Source organism: Pundamilia nyererei, unplaced genomic scaffold (genome assembly GCF_000239375.1).
Source record: "Pundamilia nyererei isolate P.nyererei 1_Seehausen unplaced genomic scaffold, PunNye1.0 scaffold00037, whole genome shotgun sequence".
Classification (NCBI taxonomy): Eukaryota; Metazoa; Chordata; class Actinopteri; order Cichliformes; family Cichlidae; genus Pundamilia; species Pundamilia nyererei.
In genome coordinates this window covers 795,121-808,849 of record NW_005187438.1, presented here as the reverse complement: position 1 = coordinate 808,849, position 13,729 = coordinate 795,121, and the positions used below count along the sequence as shown (strand labels likewise).

Here is a 13,729-nt window from a genome sequence, read left to right as displayed (position 1 = left end):
GCACACCCCACTTTGCAGTTATTTATTTGTGAAAAATGTTTGGAATCATGTATGATTTCCGTTCCACTCACGTGTACACCACTTTGTGTTGGTCTTTCACGTGGAATTCCAATAACATTGATTCATGTTTGTGGCTGTAATGTGACAAAATGTGGAAAAGTTCAAGGGGGGCGAATACTTTTGCAAGCCACTGTAATTCTATAAAGTTGTTCTATATAGTGTGTAACTGTTCATATAGAGCGTTATTACATTTATTGCTAATGCAATCATATGGCACATTGACTTCTGAGGAAATTTTAGATGGCACTCATCATCAGAAAGGTTGCCTACCCCTGGTTTATGAAGTAGGTGAGAAGTCTTGAACAAAGCTCAAAGAAGTCCAGTCAGTTTCACAAACTTCACAAATAGGTCAAGTTTTGTTTTTTGTTGTTTTTTTTAACTCATCCATTTGGATTTTAGGAGGACTTAAAGGTTAGGGAAATGGCCAATTTGACTCCCAGATGGACTGACCTTGGCAGATGCAGCCAGCAACTGTCTGCTAGGCCTCAACTCAGTTATCCCAAGTTAATGAACTATACCATTTGTATGCAGTTTGGAGCATTATATTTGAGCTGGTAAATAGTGTGGCTTGCATTGTTGAACAGCCCATGTAAGAAGTTCTCTAAAGTTGTCAAATTTCTACTGTTAAGACCTCAATTTATTTTATATACACTCTGCCTGCTCAGGAGAAAGAAAGAAGTAGTATTCAAGAGCTACAATGTACAAACACTAACAAAAGCTGTCCTTTGGCATTCGTAAGTGCTTCTTGTGTCCTTCTTTGCTTTTTACTGTCTTATGTGTCTTTTCCACTTTGTTTGTAACCACAGATTTAAAAAGACAGGCATCAAAGTCATAGATGAGATCAATTGGCATTCCTGTTTTAGGCTTCTACTAAAGTAGAATGATGTTTCCAGTTCATTGGAAATATGGATAAAATCCTACTGTATCCCAAAGGGCTCACATTTATTTAGAAGACAATGAATCAAGTTAGTTCTAAATAAAATAAATAATTGTTTCCACAAAAATAAATAAATAAATAAAAAAATCAATTTATATACAACATAAAACGAACAATTTCAATAAAGCTACTTTTGGTTTCTTCCTTATTCACAAGGTGCCGCCACAGCTCCACATGCTTGATTTGGCAGATTCTTTATGACAGCTAAAATCCAGGGGAATTTGTCTTCCCCAGAAAAGAAGCAGCTGGTTTTGGCCATCTATCACCTCTACTGGATGGCTGCAAATGCATGAAATCCAAACGGTGCACACCATAAAGTGGCCCGGGTTGCTGTGAAAACTATTGTACTGCAATCAAGAGTTCTCAAAATAATAAAACATTGAACTGTATCTGGACCATTTCTGTTAAAAAACATAATGAAAATTGAGGAAGATGGTTCAACATTTCTGGGCTAGAGCTCCACAGGACTCCATTTATTCTAGACTCTCTCTTTAGTATTTATAAATTCTTTGCAGACAACAACGCAATACCACAAATACGCTTTTACAAAGGGCAAGTGCAGCGCACAGTGAGCAACAAAAGCCAAACTGACAGCATTTAGACATCAACAACATGACCAAAACCTCCCGAGGCCTGGTGTAAAATCTCCACAGAGTCTGATTTCCATTTACCATCCTGGACTTAGACTGACTAATTGACTAATTACCAACTGTAACACCAGAAAAGCAGCCTAATAATGCTGGATGGAGGAGAAAGAGGGGAGGTAGCTCTACTTAGGTGAGCTGCTAAGAGAGAAAAAGGATTCCTCTTCTTTCTCACAGAGAAAGTTGTTTGCATGAAAATTAATGACTAAAACTTTCAAACCTGTAAAGAGAGCCAAAAGTGGGAATTTAAAGTAAAGCAACCCTGAAGGAAACGCATTAGTCGACATTCAGCTTTGTTTGAAAAAAGGACAAAAACCGCTGTGCCTAGAAAGACTGCCGCAGCTGAACATCTCAAACTCGCTGAGGGAAGAAAAAGGGAAAAGATAGGGCTCAGTAGGATATGTCAAGCCTTTATCAATCTTACATTAGGAGAATGTTAATCTCAGCCCAGAAAAAATAAAAAGACTCCAACTACTCTTTCCCCTGGGCTTGCTTTTCAAAATGCTTGTCTCCTTTCAGCCAACTTCAAATCAATTTCAAGCTCCAATGAGATATATATGTAAAACGTTAACAGAGAGGTTTCAATATTTATAGTTGCTCAAGAGGCCTTCAGCTTTGTAGCCCTGAACACAGAAACGACAAATTCAACAGCATCTGTTATTTTTTTCTTCCCTGGTTAAGAGTAACAGCATTCTGAGGGAGGTGGGTAAAGAAAAAAAGTCAGTTATTTGACATGACACAAACAGAAATCAAGCAATTCTCAGCACCGCGTTGACACTTTGATGAGAAAAAAATAAAAATATAAGTAAAAACAACCCACCACGTCTACATCCAATCTCACCTCCCCCATTGTGTGATGTCAAACACCAGTCAATGACTGCCTACTACACAGCCTGAACTACGGTGCTGGGCCCTCTAAAGAAAAAAAGTATGAAACAAAATACACGAGTAAACACTGCAGATCCCTCACTGCTAAGAACAACAACCAACAGCAGTGATTCTGTGGACAGGATTGACGTCTGCAACTGTTCCTGTCAAGATAATGACTCCGTTAAGTATTGGAGTGATTCGGATTTAGCGATTGCTGCCTCGGCTGCTGCTCGACCGCCTTTGGCTAAACGGAAATAAACATCATCGCTCAGCTGAGAGCAGAGGACCTGACTGGAAAGGGTGCTGCTCGTGCACCCGCGTGCAGGGAAAACCGATGGGCCGATCTGCCTGCTTGGCAAACACAATGATGTAATTACTCTGTACAGCTTTATTTAAAATAGTGCATGGATAAAAACCAGGCTTTAAAGGTTAAAGAAAAAAACAGCGAAAAAAAAAGGGGTTACCATTACGTTGATGGATGTTCACAACACAAGTCAAAGCTTGAGCAAAGAGATTCTGTCCATCAGAAATCCTTAATACATAATCCAGTTTGTGGCGTTTTAAAGATTTGACAGCCATAACGAGGCAACAGCTTTGGTTGTATGCTTTGGATATTTGTGAAGAACAAAAGAGAATATTGGAGATCTGTTCTGAATGATGGCCGTTTAGCCACATGATGACAGCTTGGCTTTCAGTTCTTTGAGAATATAACCACGCTCGTTATCACGTCCTTCACATAATGAAACACTTAGCGAATCGCCTTTCATTCATTTCCTATGGAAATATTGGTGAGAACAGGTTAACTCTTGTGTGGAAATAATCTTTTAGGAGGCACAGATGAATATTATAAAATAGGCACATTTGTTATGGAAATATCAAGAAGCGAGAGGAACACGCGTTTCATAGTTTTCCCTCCTGCTACACACAATCACATCAAACCATTCTCCATCCAGTGTTTCCCCATCAGCGGCTGCTGAATGCTTCATGGAAAAGGTGTGCCTTCACTAACACTTAAAAACAGTCACACTTGACCCATGTCTGAGATCGCCAGGAAGGTTATTTCGGAGTTATGGTGCAATGGCGGCAGAAAGGAAAGTTGGACCGCCCCTTTTTGTACAAGCTTCGATTGTGGTGGGAGAGAAAGAGACGCAGCCCTTAAGGATCATGAAGGAGAATATGGATGCAGCATATCTATCACTTATGCAGGTGCAAAGCCATGCAGAGTCGTGTGATTTTTGTCCCACTCAACAATGTGACTGAAGCATTCTGGGCTCGTTGTAAATTAGACTTGACTAACTGCACTGCATCACAATACTGATACAGTCTTTTACCAACATGCCATGAGGGTTTAATCTATAAAGATTGTGTCTCTGAACAAGTTCGCTCACTAAGTAGAAGCTCATTAATTTCTAAAAATGTAGGATCAGGCTTGAACAGAGTTATGTTTGATTCGTTATTTTTGCAAGGGATTACAAAGACATAGACGCATGTTGAAACAGCTTAGGTTTTATTGATTTCTTTGATTTGGAAGCTCCCACAGACCCTGCGGCTCTTTGAGGACTTAGCCTTCAATTGGTGTTGTATTTAAATCTGTTTGTTAAGTAACTAATGTGTTTGATTCAATTAATTCCAATCTGGTTGTTGGTGTTACCCCCGTTTTCATCCTGCTGAGTGAGAACTCCAATGCTGGCATCTTCCTCGCCTCCATACAGCTGGCCAATCACAGAATGGAGTGGGAGTGAATATCGGATGGATTGTTAGAAAGGTACAGAAATGGTTCGATACAACCCTTCTCCAATTTAACCCCGGGCATGTGTGGGAGAAGGAGGTTTCCAGAGCGAGCCTTCCAACAAGCAGTTCTGATGAACCACAGCGGGGCACACCACATGGAGACTGCAAGAACTGTAAGAGATCCACTTGGGCTCCTTGTATTTTCTCAGACAACTTTATGAGAGGGGAGTGGACAATATTAGGCAAGTTTAAGAGTTAACAGTTCTTTCAGTCTCTTCACTAATACATAATGCAAACTATATCCATTGCAAACCACCTTTGCACTGCAAGCGGTGCTCTCCATCACAGTGAATCGAAGAATGTAAACATCAGGCAGGCGCAGTAGTCTTCAAGATGAATCATTCGTACAATATATCTGTCTCGTGTTGTGGTAGTTGTATCAATCAGTCAAATCAGACAATAAACTAGAAATATAAAACTATAGCCTTAGGTACTGGTTCAGATTAAGCGAAAGAAAAATGAAGCAAACTGGCTATAGTTTTTCCCTCAAAGTGAGTCAATCGCAATCGACTCACGGTGTCTGAACGTACCCAGCTTCACAGCACAAATAAACACATTTACAGCCAGTTTTTTTTTTTTTTTTAAAAACAGAACAAAACAAAACAGATATTTTCTTACACAACAAGTCTGAGTGGGATGTATTTTAAATAACCCATTGACCTAGAGAACTGAGTTAAGGGCGTGGTCACATTGATTGACAGGTGTCTTGACAAATGGAGCTGAAAGATATCTCTTAGGCCTCTTCCACTGCTCTGAGTAATTAAAATGGACCTCTTCCATGTGTGGGTGATTTTGATCCATTTCCAAGCATTTTTAAAGTTATTTGACTAATTTTATGGTTTGCTATTTGACACAAAGCATTTGAGTAGTGTGTGCTTTGGTTCTGGTGAGTGAAAATCTAGTATTTTACTAGCCTGTTGGTTATATATACCTACATACCTACCTACATACATATATATGGATTGTCTGAGTAAAGATTTAGTTTGCCAAACTTTGGTATAGTCTGTCTAAAACATTTCTTTAAATTAATTCTTTAAAACAAAATAAAAATAAAATATCCCTAAAAATGGATTTGTTAAGGTTTCTGAAAAACCTAAAAATATTTATGCAGTCTTGAGATTCTTTTTCGGGCATTTCAACCATGAGAAACCCACAATCATGTGACCTGAATAGCTCTCACAGCGATGGGTTGGGGCAATATCTTACAGAGGTTTCACACTTTAGGTCCAGGTATGTTAACGACCCATTCCTTTATGTCACACCTTGGCTTTTGACTGCAATGACTCGCCTGATTAATTGTGGGTCAACGACCATCAGGATTACCTTCAAATGGGCCAACCCCCAGTAGGGATTAAATACCCGTACCTTTTCACCAATTTGAAATGAAGACGTCTTGGATGAGAGGTGAAACATCTTTACAACCTGATAGAAGTCCAGCTGCTTTTTTTTTAAGCACTCAAGACTACAATGTTTTGTAGTGTGTGAAATTCTAGTATGTATTTTATAACTTTGATTGCACTGAGCTAACCAAATCTGCTAGCTAGTTAGCTGAAAATGTAAGCACTCGGGACTTTCTAAAATGATCACACATTGGGCTCCAAAAGCAACAAAAATGCTAAATTTTTACCTTCACAACAGTACTTCACAAAGAAATGGGTGATGTCAAGCTGACTACACCTATTCTCAAGCCTTAGCCAATAACAGCAATCAACCCCTTTAATTCCAATATTAAAAAACATCTGGCTCCAAACACCCAACCTGGCGGCCATATTGGATTGTCAGAATTCGGAAAGGTCTTGTACACATGGGTCCAATTCACGCTACATTTTAGCTACTGTTAACAGTTAGTTCCATATTGTAGTTCATGTGTACAGCAACCACAAATGTCCTGGCAATAAATAAATACTGTATCATTCTAATATCCAGCATACAGTACATAGCACTAGCAATATTTTATTTTATAAAATGAAAAACTCAGGTATTCAACCTGAAACAAAATAAAACATTCAAAGCATGTGAAACGGTATTCCCCAACTGAATCAAATGGACACCTCAATCACATGGATGGTAATGTGTCGCCATGAAAACAAATAAAATACCCCAGTACACAGAGTCACAGTCGTATTCACAGGGGCACACAAACAAAAGCATGCTATATCAGAGCCAGGGCTGTGGACTTGTACAGTTAAATTATTGAGATGCTCTGTGATGCCTCTCATTCTGTCAGCATGGGTCAAAAGCGAGGAACGAGGATGAAGCAACAGGGGGCTGGGTGGGATTATGAGGGTCTGTTGGATGTGGGGATGCGGGAGCATGTGGCGACCATGAACACATGTCTCTCCAACCCTGCCCCGCCCCTCCTAAGTTTTAAATGTTAAATGTTTAACGGGGAGGCTCTCAGAAGAGGAGCTTCAAAGGGCCCAGGCTCCACTGCAGTCGGGCGGGAGGGAAGTGCAGAGTGCAGAGGCTCCCGCTCTCAGGCTGGGTTTTTGTCAGTTGCCTCATGCCAGGATCACATTGCCTTTCTCTACTGCATAAGCAGGTATGTTGCTGCACAGAGAATCAAAAGATGTTTCATGGCTTCGCCGACTGAGTTTACTATGGTGAATGTACACCAACATTTATTCTCCTTACAATTTGGATTTACAGATAAGCGTTCATTAAACATTATAGAGAATGAGCTGAAAACAAGCATCGATTGCACCCAGCTCTTCTCAGATGATAAGCCGCTTTCATCTCTTATGAAAAAAGGGAAATAAATTCTCATTCCTTTAACAGGAGTACAGCTCATTACTCTACATAGATGGAACAAGAAAAGCCATTCACAAATACATATTCAACTGCTCCAAACCCAGACAGACCACTGAAGTCTGGCTCCTCATTGGAGAAATACTCACTATAGCCTTCAACATGAGGATTTAAAGACTGTAGGCAAGTATATATGATGACCTGTGAGTCAGTGTAGTCTATATTTAAAGATCCTGAAAAGCATTTTCATGAAGCACTTCTGTTTTTGTTTCGGATTTGAAGTGTGAAATGTAATTAATATTTATAGTATTATTCCAGGGTTTTCTTCCCATGCTGGTGCTGTGCATAGAAATGAGCCTAATAAAGTGTGTTAAGTTGGTATAATTCTACATGTCAGGCTGGCTCAAGGACTTAAGGAGTGAAACAAATATGTAAAATTAATGAGATGAAATGCAGATAAAACAAAAATAACTATATTAATAATAATAATAATAATAACAATAACAATAATCACTGTCAGCCCAAAAACCAGGAAGTGGCGATACATTTGTTGATCCATATGCAGTGCAACCACGTCATGCGCACACTTTTCTTGGTGCGAAAAGAACAAACTCGCCAGTTTGAGATTATTTTTGTTTTATGCCACAAACCAAGCTGATAGACCCAAATGAAGCAGTCAGGTGAAGGACACCTTGCACCTCTACATGAAGAAACAGGTGAGGATGAACAGATGCTTTTAAATTATCACCTCCAATGTGTGGTAGCGTCAGTTCACGGTAGAACCGCTGAGGGGGTCATTTTGATCCCTTGGCTTTTTTAAAAATCATGTAACCACATCTCATATTTCACAACTTTTCCTAAAGTAGGTGGTTTAATTTAAGTTTTTAGAAAGATAATATGTGATGTGGGGGATAAAAAGATAAAGAATTCATGATTACTTATACCTAGAATCACTGAGGACGTCATTTTGACGTCACAGAAAATGATGTAAAACAACAGATGTGGTATTGCTTAGCAACACAAATTTTAATATGACGCCTGCTGTAACGTGAGACACAGCTAGATAGCTGTGATTGATAAATAAATACATAGGGCACTGTAGTTAGGTAAAAGATGATTAATAACTGCAGGGCTGATGGGATGTTGGCCTGGGTCAGAGGAGGGAAAAGTGTGGCGTACCGGGCGGGTTGCAGGCTGTCAGGGCAGTGGGGGAACCGTAGCTGAACTGAACAGAGTGCTTAGAGTGTGGAGAACCAATCTGAGCAAATACAGAGTGAAATCCTGAGCAAATTAGCCAAATCTGATGGTTATAGGGCCTCAGGAGGAGAGCTGAGGGGCTAAAGTGCAGGCAGATTAGGATGGTCTGATAAACTTTAACATTAATAAATCTATTAAAACGTGTTTCTTATTCTGTTTTAGTTGTTTTTTTCAGTATCTTTTTTAGGGCATCTAACTACGGAGCCCTGCAAGGGACATTGGAGGAAAAAAAAATAAAGATGAACTTTTGCGAGATCTTCGCAGGTCGCATTTGAAGGCCGAGTCGGTGTATCCTTCGTGGCCCAACTGTTACGGCCCTATCAGGGCCTCCTCCTGAAGGTGCTTGTGTGGGCGTGTCCTACAATCTCTTCTGCCTGAGGTGCCACCTTTCTCTTTTACACAGCTGACTCGCATCAGTAATAAAAAGTATTTAAGCCCAGGGAAAGGTGAGCTCTGGGCCAGAGTGCCATGTGTTTTTGCTGTTTGCGGCTAGTGAGCTGCCCTCTCTTTTTGACTTATGCTTTACTTTACTGACCAACGCTTGAGTTTTGTTTGTTTCCTTAAATGGTGATAGCGGCTTGTCCGTCTCTTTTAGTTGAACATTAATAGAAACTTTAATAAAATTCTTTAATTTAACCATTTTGTCTCTTTTTTCTGACCCGGACACATTTTGTTACTCCCCCACCCCCTCATCGCCTAGACCCCTTTTAGGGGAACGTAACACCAACCTATCCCAGAATTCATAGCACGGCCCAGCCAACTATAGTTTCCAACAATGGCAGCAGCTACTTAGTTTTAATATTACTCTTTCTGCATCACAAAATAAACTTCTAACATATTTTCAGGTGTGAATGTAGCTGTGTAAAGTTCAAATATCTGCTCGGTTTATCAAGACATCACATATTTGCAAAAGTGCTGTTACGTCTGTTACCCACCAGCTCGAAGCTGACCGGGAGGTCGAGGCCACTAGAGGTATCCGTATCTACCTCTTCATCCAACATTCAATTTTACATTTTTTTGTAATCCTTCTACAATAATTAAATCGTTTAGATGTATAAGCTGCTGTTTTTGTTTAGTGAATGCTACTATATATTTTAAGATCTAAATCACTTGTAAAAGTACTTATTTTGTAAAATATTTCACATATATTTATAAATGAACAACTCAGCTTCTGTAAGAAATTACTTGTTTGTCATTGCTCTTGTTGTAATGCAGGGTCAAAACAAGCAACAAGCAAAGCTGGTGCTTTGGCATGCATTACGCAAGACTGACCAAACAATCCACAACAATTTGTTAGTCGTACTGAGGAGAAGCTCTGGCAGTCTGTGTGTACACCCTCCACTGCAGCTGAATCACAGACAGTGTTAAAGATGGATGGACTGTGGCTTCTGGGTCTGAAAAGTGAAGCCAATGCAGAAGAAACGCCTTAAACCTGCATTTTTTTTTTTTTCATGGCCACCAAGGGATGAAAATTTCTCAGGTTGTATAGAAGTTTATGAGAAAACAGCACTCGGCTCCTTTGCTCTGTGACCTCAGTAAAAACTTAGCTGATGGTTTTTTGATCGCAGTGACTAGTCTCAGGTTATATTGATGATAATATTTAAACAACTGGCCACCCTGGATAATACAGGATTATCCAGGGTATGCTGACTGAGCGCAGTTTCATAGCCAGATCTTCTCTTTTGCTCATCACATGGTTACAACTTGCAATGCAACCAGTTCGCTTCCTTGTGTGTTGGTGTTTGTTCCATTCTCCTTGAAACAAACAATATGGTAGCCACTGTGCCAAAACTTTTATACCTATGCGTTCGACACAACTAAAGATAAATTATATTCAAAGCACACAAACCTTCTATCAAAGTACAATTCATTTGTAATGCAATCAAAGGGTGGGAGCTGATTCCGCTCATGTTAAATGAGCGGACTGTCACAGGAAAACATTTATCTCATTAAATGTGATCATCCCATCCGAGTGGAGGCAAATGAGAAGTGACGGCGGATCTGAAACCCGCTCTGACTCGGAGCGGGGCTGTTTGAGCAGGCACCGCTGCACTCCTGCAGCCGTTCTGTCGGAATCTATCTGGGCGCAGAGTGTGTGTGAGTGCTGTGGGACATTAGGCGCTGCTGTGTGTGTGCTGTAGATGAGGAAAGTGTTTTAAGCCCAGCAATGATGGCTCCCTACTTGGGTCATTTCAGTCCCAGTAGTGGCGAACTGCTGACAGCCCTGGCTTTGTCCACACACAGATACACAGCGATGCCGCTGTATTACCACCTCAATGGCAAGAATTGCAATGCAGGCAGGCAACAGGCGCTGCAGAAGCCTGTAGTGCGCGCTGCCTGTGAGCTGTTATGTATAAATGATTGTTTTTCTTTCCATCTGTGCGTCTTCTACGGGAGATGAAGGAGTTGAAGGAGAAAGGGGGAGGGACAGATCAATTAACATATCCCTAGAGAGACCAACCATTGAAGCTCAAATGGACATCTTCACGATGAAAGAGGCCGCAGCTTGTCAGCTACCGGCTGGCCTCGCAAGCCAGTGTTTCCTTTTTAGCGCTTGTAATGACAGGTCGTCATTATGCAAACGACAAAAAGGCCAATCATTGATCGATATGTGCAAAAACCACACACAAATGCTCTCAGACCACTGAGCAGTCTGGCACACAGACACACAGAGCCCTGAGCGAATCTTAATGCATCCTTCCCCTTTTTAACTATGTATAGGCTACAACACATTGATTTCTAATGTATCAGGTTATGACAGCTCTTCAATATTGCTGGAGGCAGCCGTGGAGCTCACTCTGAGAGCACACAGCTTGAGGCTGTGGACCTGACAGGGGAGAGCTGGCATTACGGAGGAGGCTGTCGTTGTCCTGACTACTGTCACTGCAACTCACAGCAGACCTGGGCTGCTCACTGCAGAGATATGACTCAGGCCAGAGTGTGTGTTACCTTAGCTGACTCCTGAGCCCCTGTTTCCACCTGAACTATCCCTGCAGAGGTGGATCGGGCACAGTAATGAGGGGAAACGCTGCCTCCCTGGATCTCTGTGCATAACAAGCTCCTGCACAGAATGTTTACTTTTTTATCGGCCTATCTAACCTGTAGACTGTGCACCGCCTGAAAGCACTGCACGGATTCGCCTAATGTTATCCATCTTGTTAGTTATCATCTATGCCAGCCTTTAAGTAAGCTTGGGACAGGCCTTCACAGTCACATCAAACAGTCATGACAGATTCTTACCTGTAGGAGGCAGCGCTCCTTGAAGACATAGGCGATGAGCTTATCCAGATGCATGAGACACTGGTGGTAGCGGATATGATGGGTGAGAACGGGGAGCATCATGGCGTGCTGTGGAGGACAGAGAGAATTGACAAGCAGGGTAAGAAAGGAAGACAGGAGAGGAAGAAAAAAATAGAAAATCTCAAGTAACAGGAAGAGGCAGAGAACAAGGATCATGGCGTATATGAAAGAAAAGTGAAGGGAGCGTGTTTTGAGAGCAAGTGTGATGAAGAGATTGGGAGAAAGAATGGGAGAGGGTTGATGGAGGGAACGGGGAGGGAGAAATCAATCAGCCAGTCATTATTTATTAAGTGGTGCTCTGCAACAGAGAGATGAAATAATCAAAAACCCAATTGCTGTAGAGCGAGAAGGAATGACAGAGATGGGGGAAATTCACATTTGGACAGGACAGTCAAAATCGAAGCCCATTCTGACATGTTGACACACTTACATTGGAACAAACGCTGACAGCCCCCGCTGACCCTCACATATGAAAAGAAAAAAGTTTGAGTGCAACAAAGTAAAAGAAAAGTCAAGGGCAGGGCGGGGTTGGAGGATGAGCTGCGAGTGAGGGGAATGTGACAAGAAAAGTGGGAGTTAAAGCGAAACAGTCGGTGGTCGGATACTGAGCTCGGCAGTCTGCAGAGCCAATCTGCGGAATCATTAGCCGAGGCTTATCAAGTCTTCCCCTCGGAGTGACTGAGAAACTGTAACAAAGGCTGGTGTACACACATTAACCCCGTGCCACCACATGAGAGAGGAAGGAGCCGTGCATGTTTTAATTAGTGCTACTGGGGAGGGTGAGCCCGAGGCCCGGCGGCTACAAGCGGTGCTGCCACGTAGCCCTGGGGCCATCACAGGGGCCGTGGTGACACAGTCCCCGGGCCTTGTTAAGCAGCCAATTAAACAAAGCCGGGGCCCGGTCATGTCTGCTGCTCCTGACCTGTTCTTACAACTGCCTGAGTGACTGAGTATGTCTCTGTGTTCACAAAGGCAGGGTGGGGGCTTGTTAGAGAGTTGATACGCCACTAATTAAAAAGGTGAGAAATTCCTAATTTACTGTCACGGGTGACGTTTGGGTATTTTGGACACCTTCCAAACAGGCCAGCAGCCTGAATTCACTTTTTCTTTGATTTAAATATTACAAGCACGACTCCACACCAAGGCTTTACTCTGGGAAGCCAGTCAGGTTTATTAACTTCCACCCAAGCATATTTGGCACCTCATTTTAGCGATAAAAAAAATTATATAATTATGCGTTGGAGAGATTTATACCACCTATTATCGATTTACAAAAGGATAACTCCATGCTAGACATGCTCTTTTCCAGCTTTTGTTTCTACTTTAGCGTCTTGGACTACAGCTCTCGCTTTTGTGATCTGCTGTTTGCGCAATCCAATCAGAACCTACGGTGGGTGGAGAACTGCAGATCTGAAGGACTACCATCAGAAGCTACAGTGCAAGACAGTAGAGCTGGAGCTGGTTGGGTGGAGACTAACCCAGCCTTCACAGTGCATGAGCCTAGGTAGACCCTGGAAGAGTCGCCATCACGGGACTAACACAGAGTCAGCAACCCTATCGTGCATCTCTTTGGACTGTGTGAGGAAGCCAGAGCACCCACTCAAGGGCTAAATTCAAACCCAGCACATTTTGGCTTTTCTCTGACGGATGCATCACGACCAATTTGCGTTTCACCGTCTTGCCCAAAGACGCTTCAACATGTGGTCTGGAGGAGCTGAGTAACCAACTAGTCTTCTGATTAGCAGATGACCCCCTCTACCTCCTGAATCACAGCCGGTAGAGCTACTTAATTAATCATTAAATAACAATTTTGTTAAATTAACAGCAACTTGGCTAGTGAGGCAGAAAGCAGAGAGAATACATTGAGAATTATGAATTGAACAGCATGTCTTGGCATGTACAGGGAGAGCACTGCAAACCGGGACTGCTGTGAGGCGACAGCGCTAACCGCTGTCTAACCACCTATGCTTCCTGTTTCTTTTCGTTGATAGGCTCATTTATTTTGATGCACATTGAGCCATGTGTGATGTGAGTGAAAGGCCTCTGGTTTACAGTGCTTCCACAGATTTTATCAGGCTGTATATATTGTGCAACGTAAACTACTGCAGAAATTCACCTTTGC

General features: G+C 41.9%; 1 protein-coding gene across 4 annotated transcripts in view; it reads right to left on the bottom strand.

Moving 5' to 3' along the window:
* drosha (drosha ribonuclease III) overlaps positions 1 to 13,729 on the bottom strand; it is a 136,954-nt gene that overhangs the window by 84,547 nt on the left and 38,678 nt on the right. For all 4 annotated transcript variants that reach the window (XM_005730412.1, XM_005730411.1, XM_005730414.1 and 1 more), the window contains one exon: positions 11,548 to 11,655. In XM_005730412.1, coding sequence (XP_005730469.1) covers positions 11,548 to 11,655 — 108 coding nt within the window. The remainder of the gene's footprint in view (positions 1 to 11,547; positions 11,656 to 13,729) is intronic.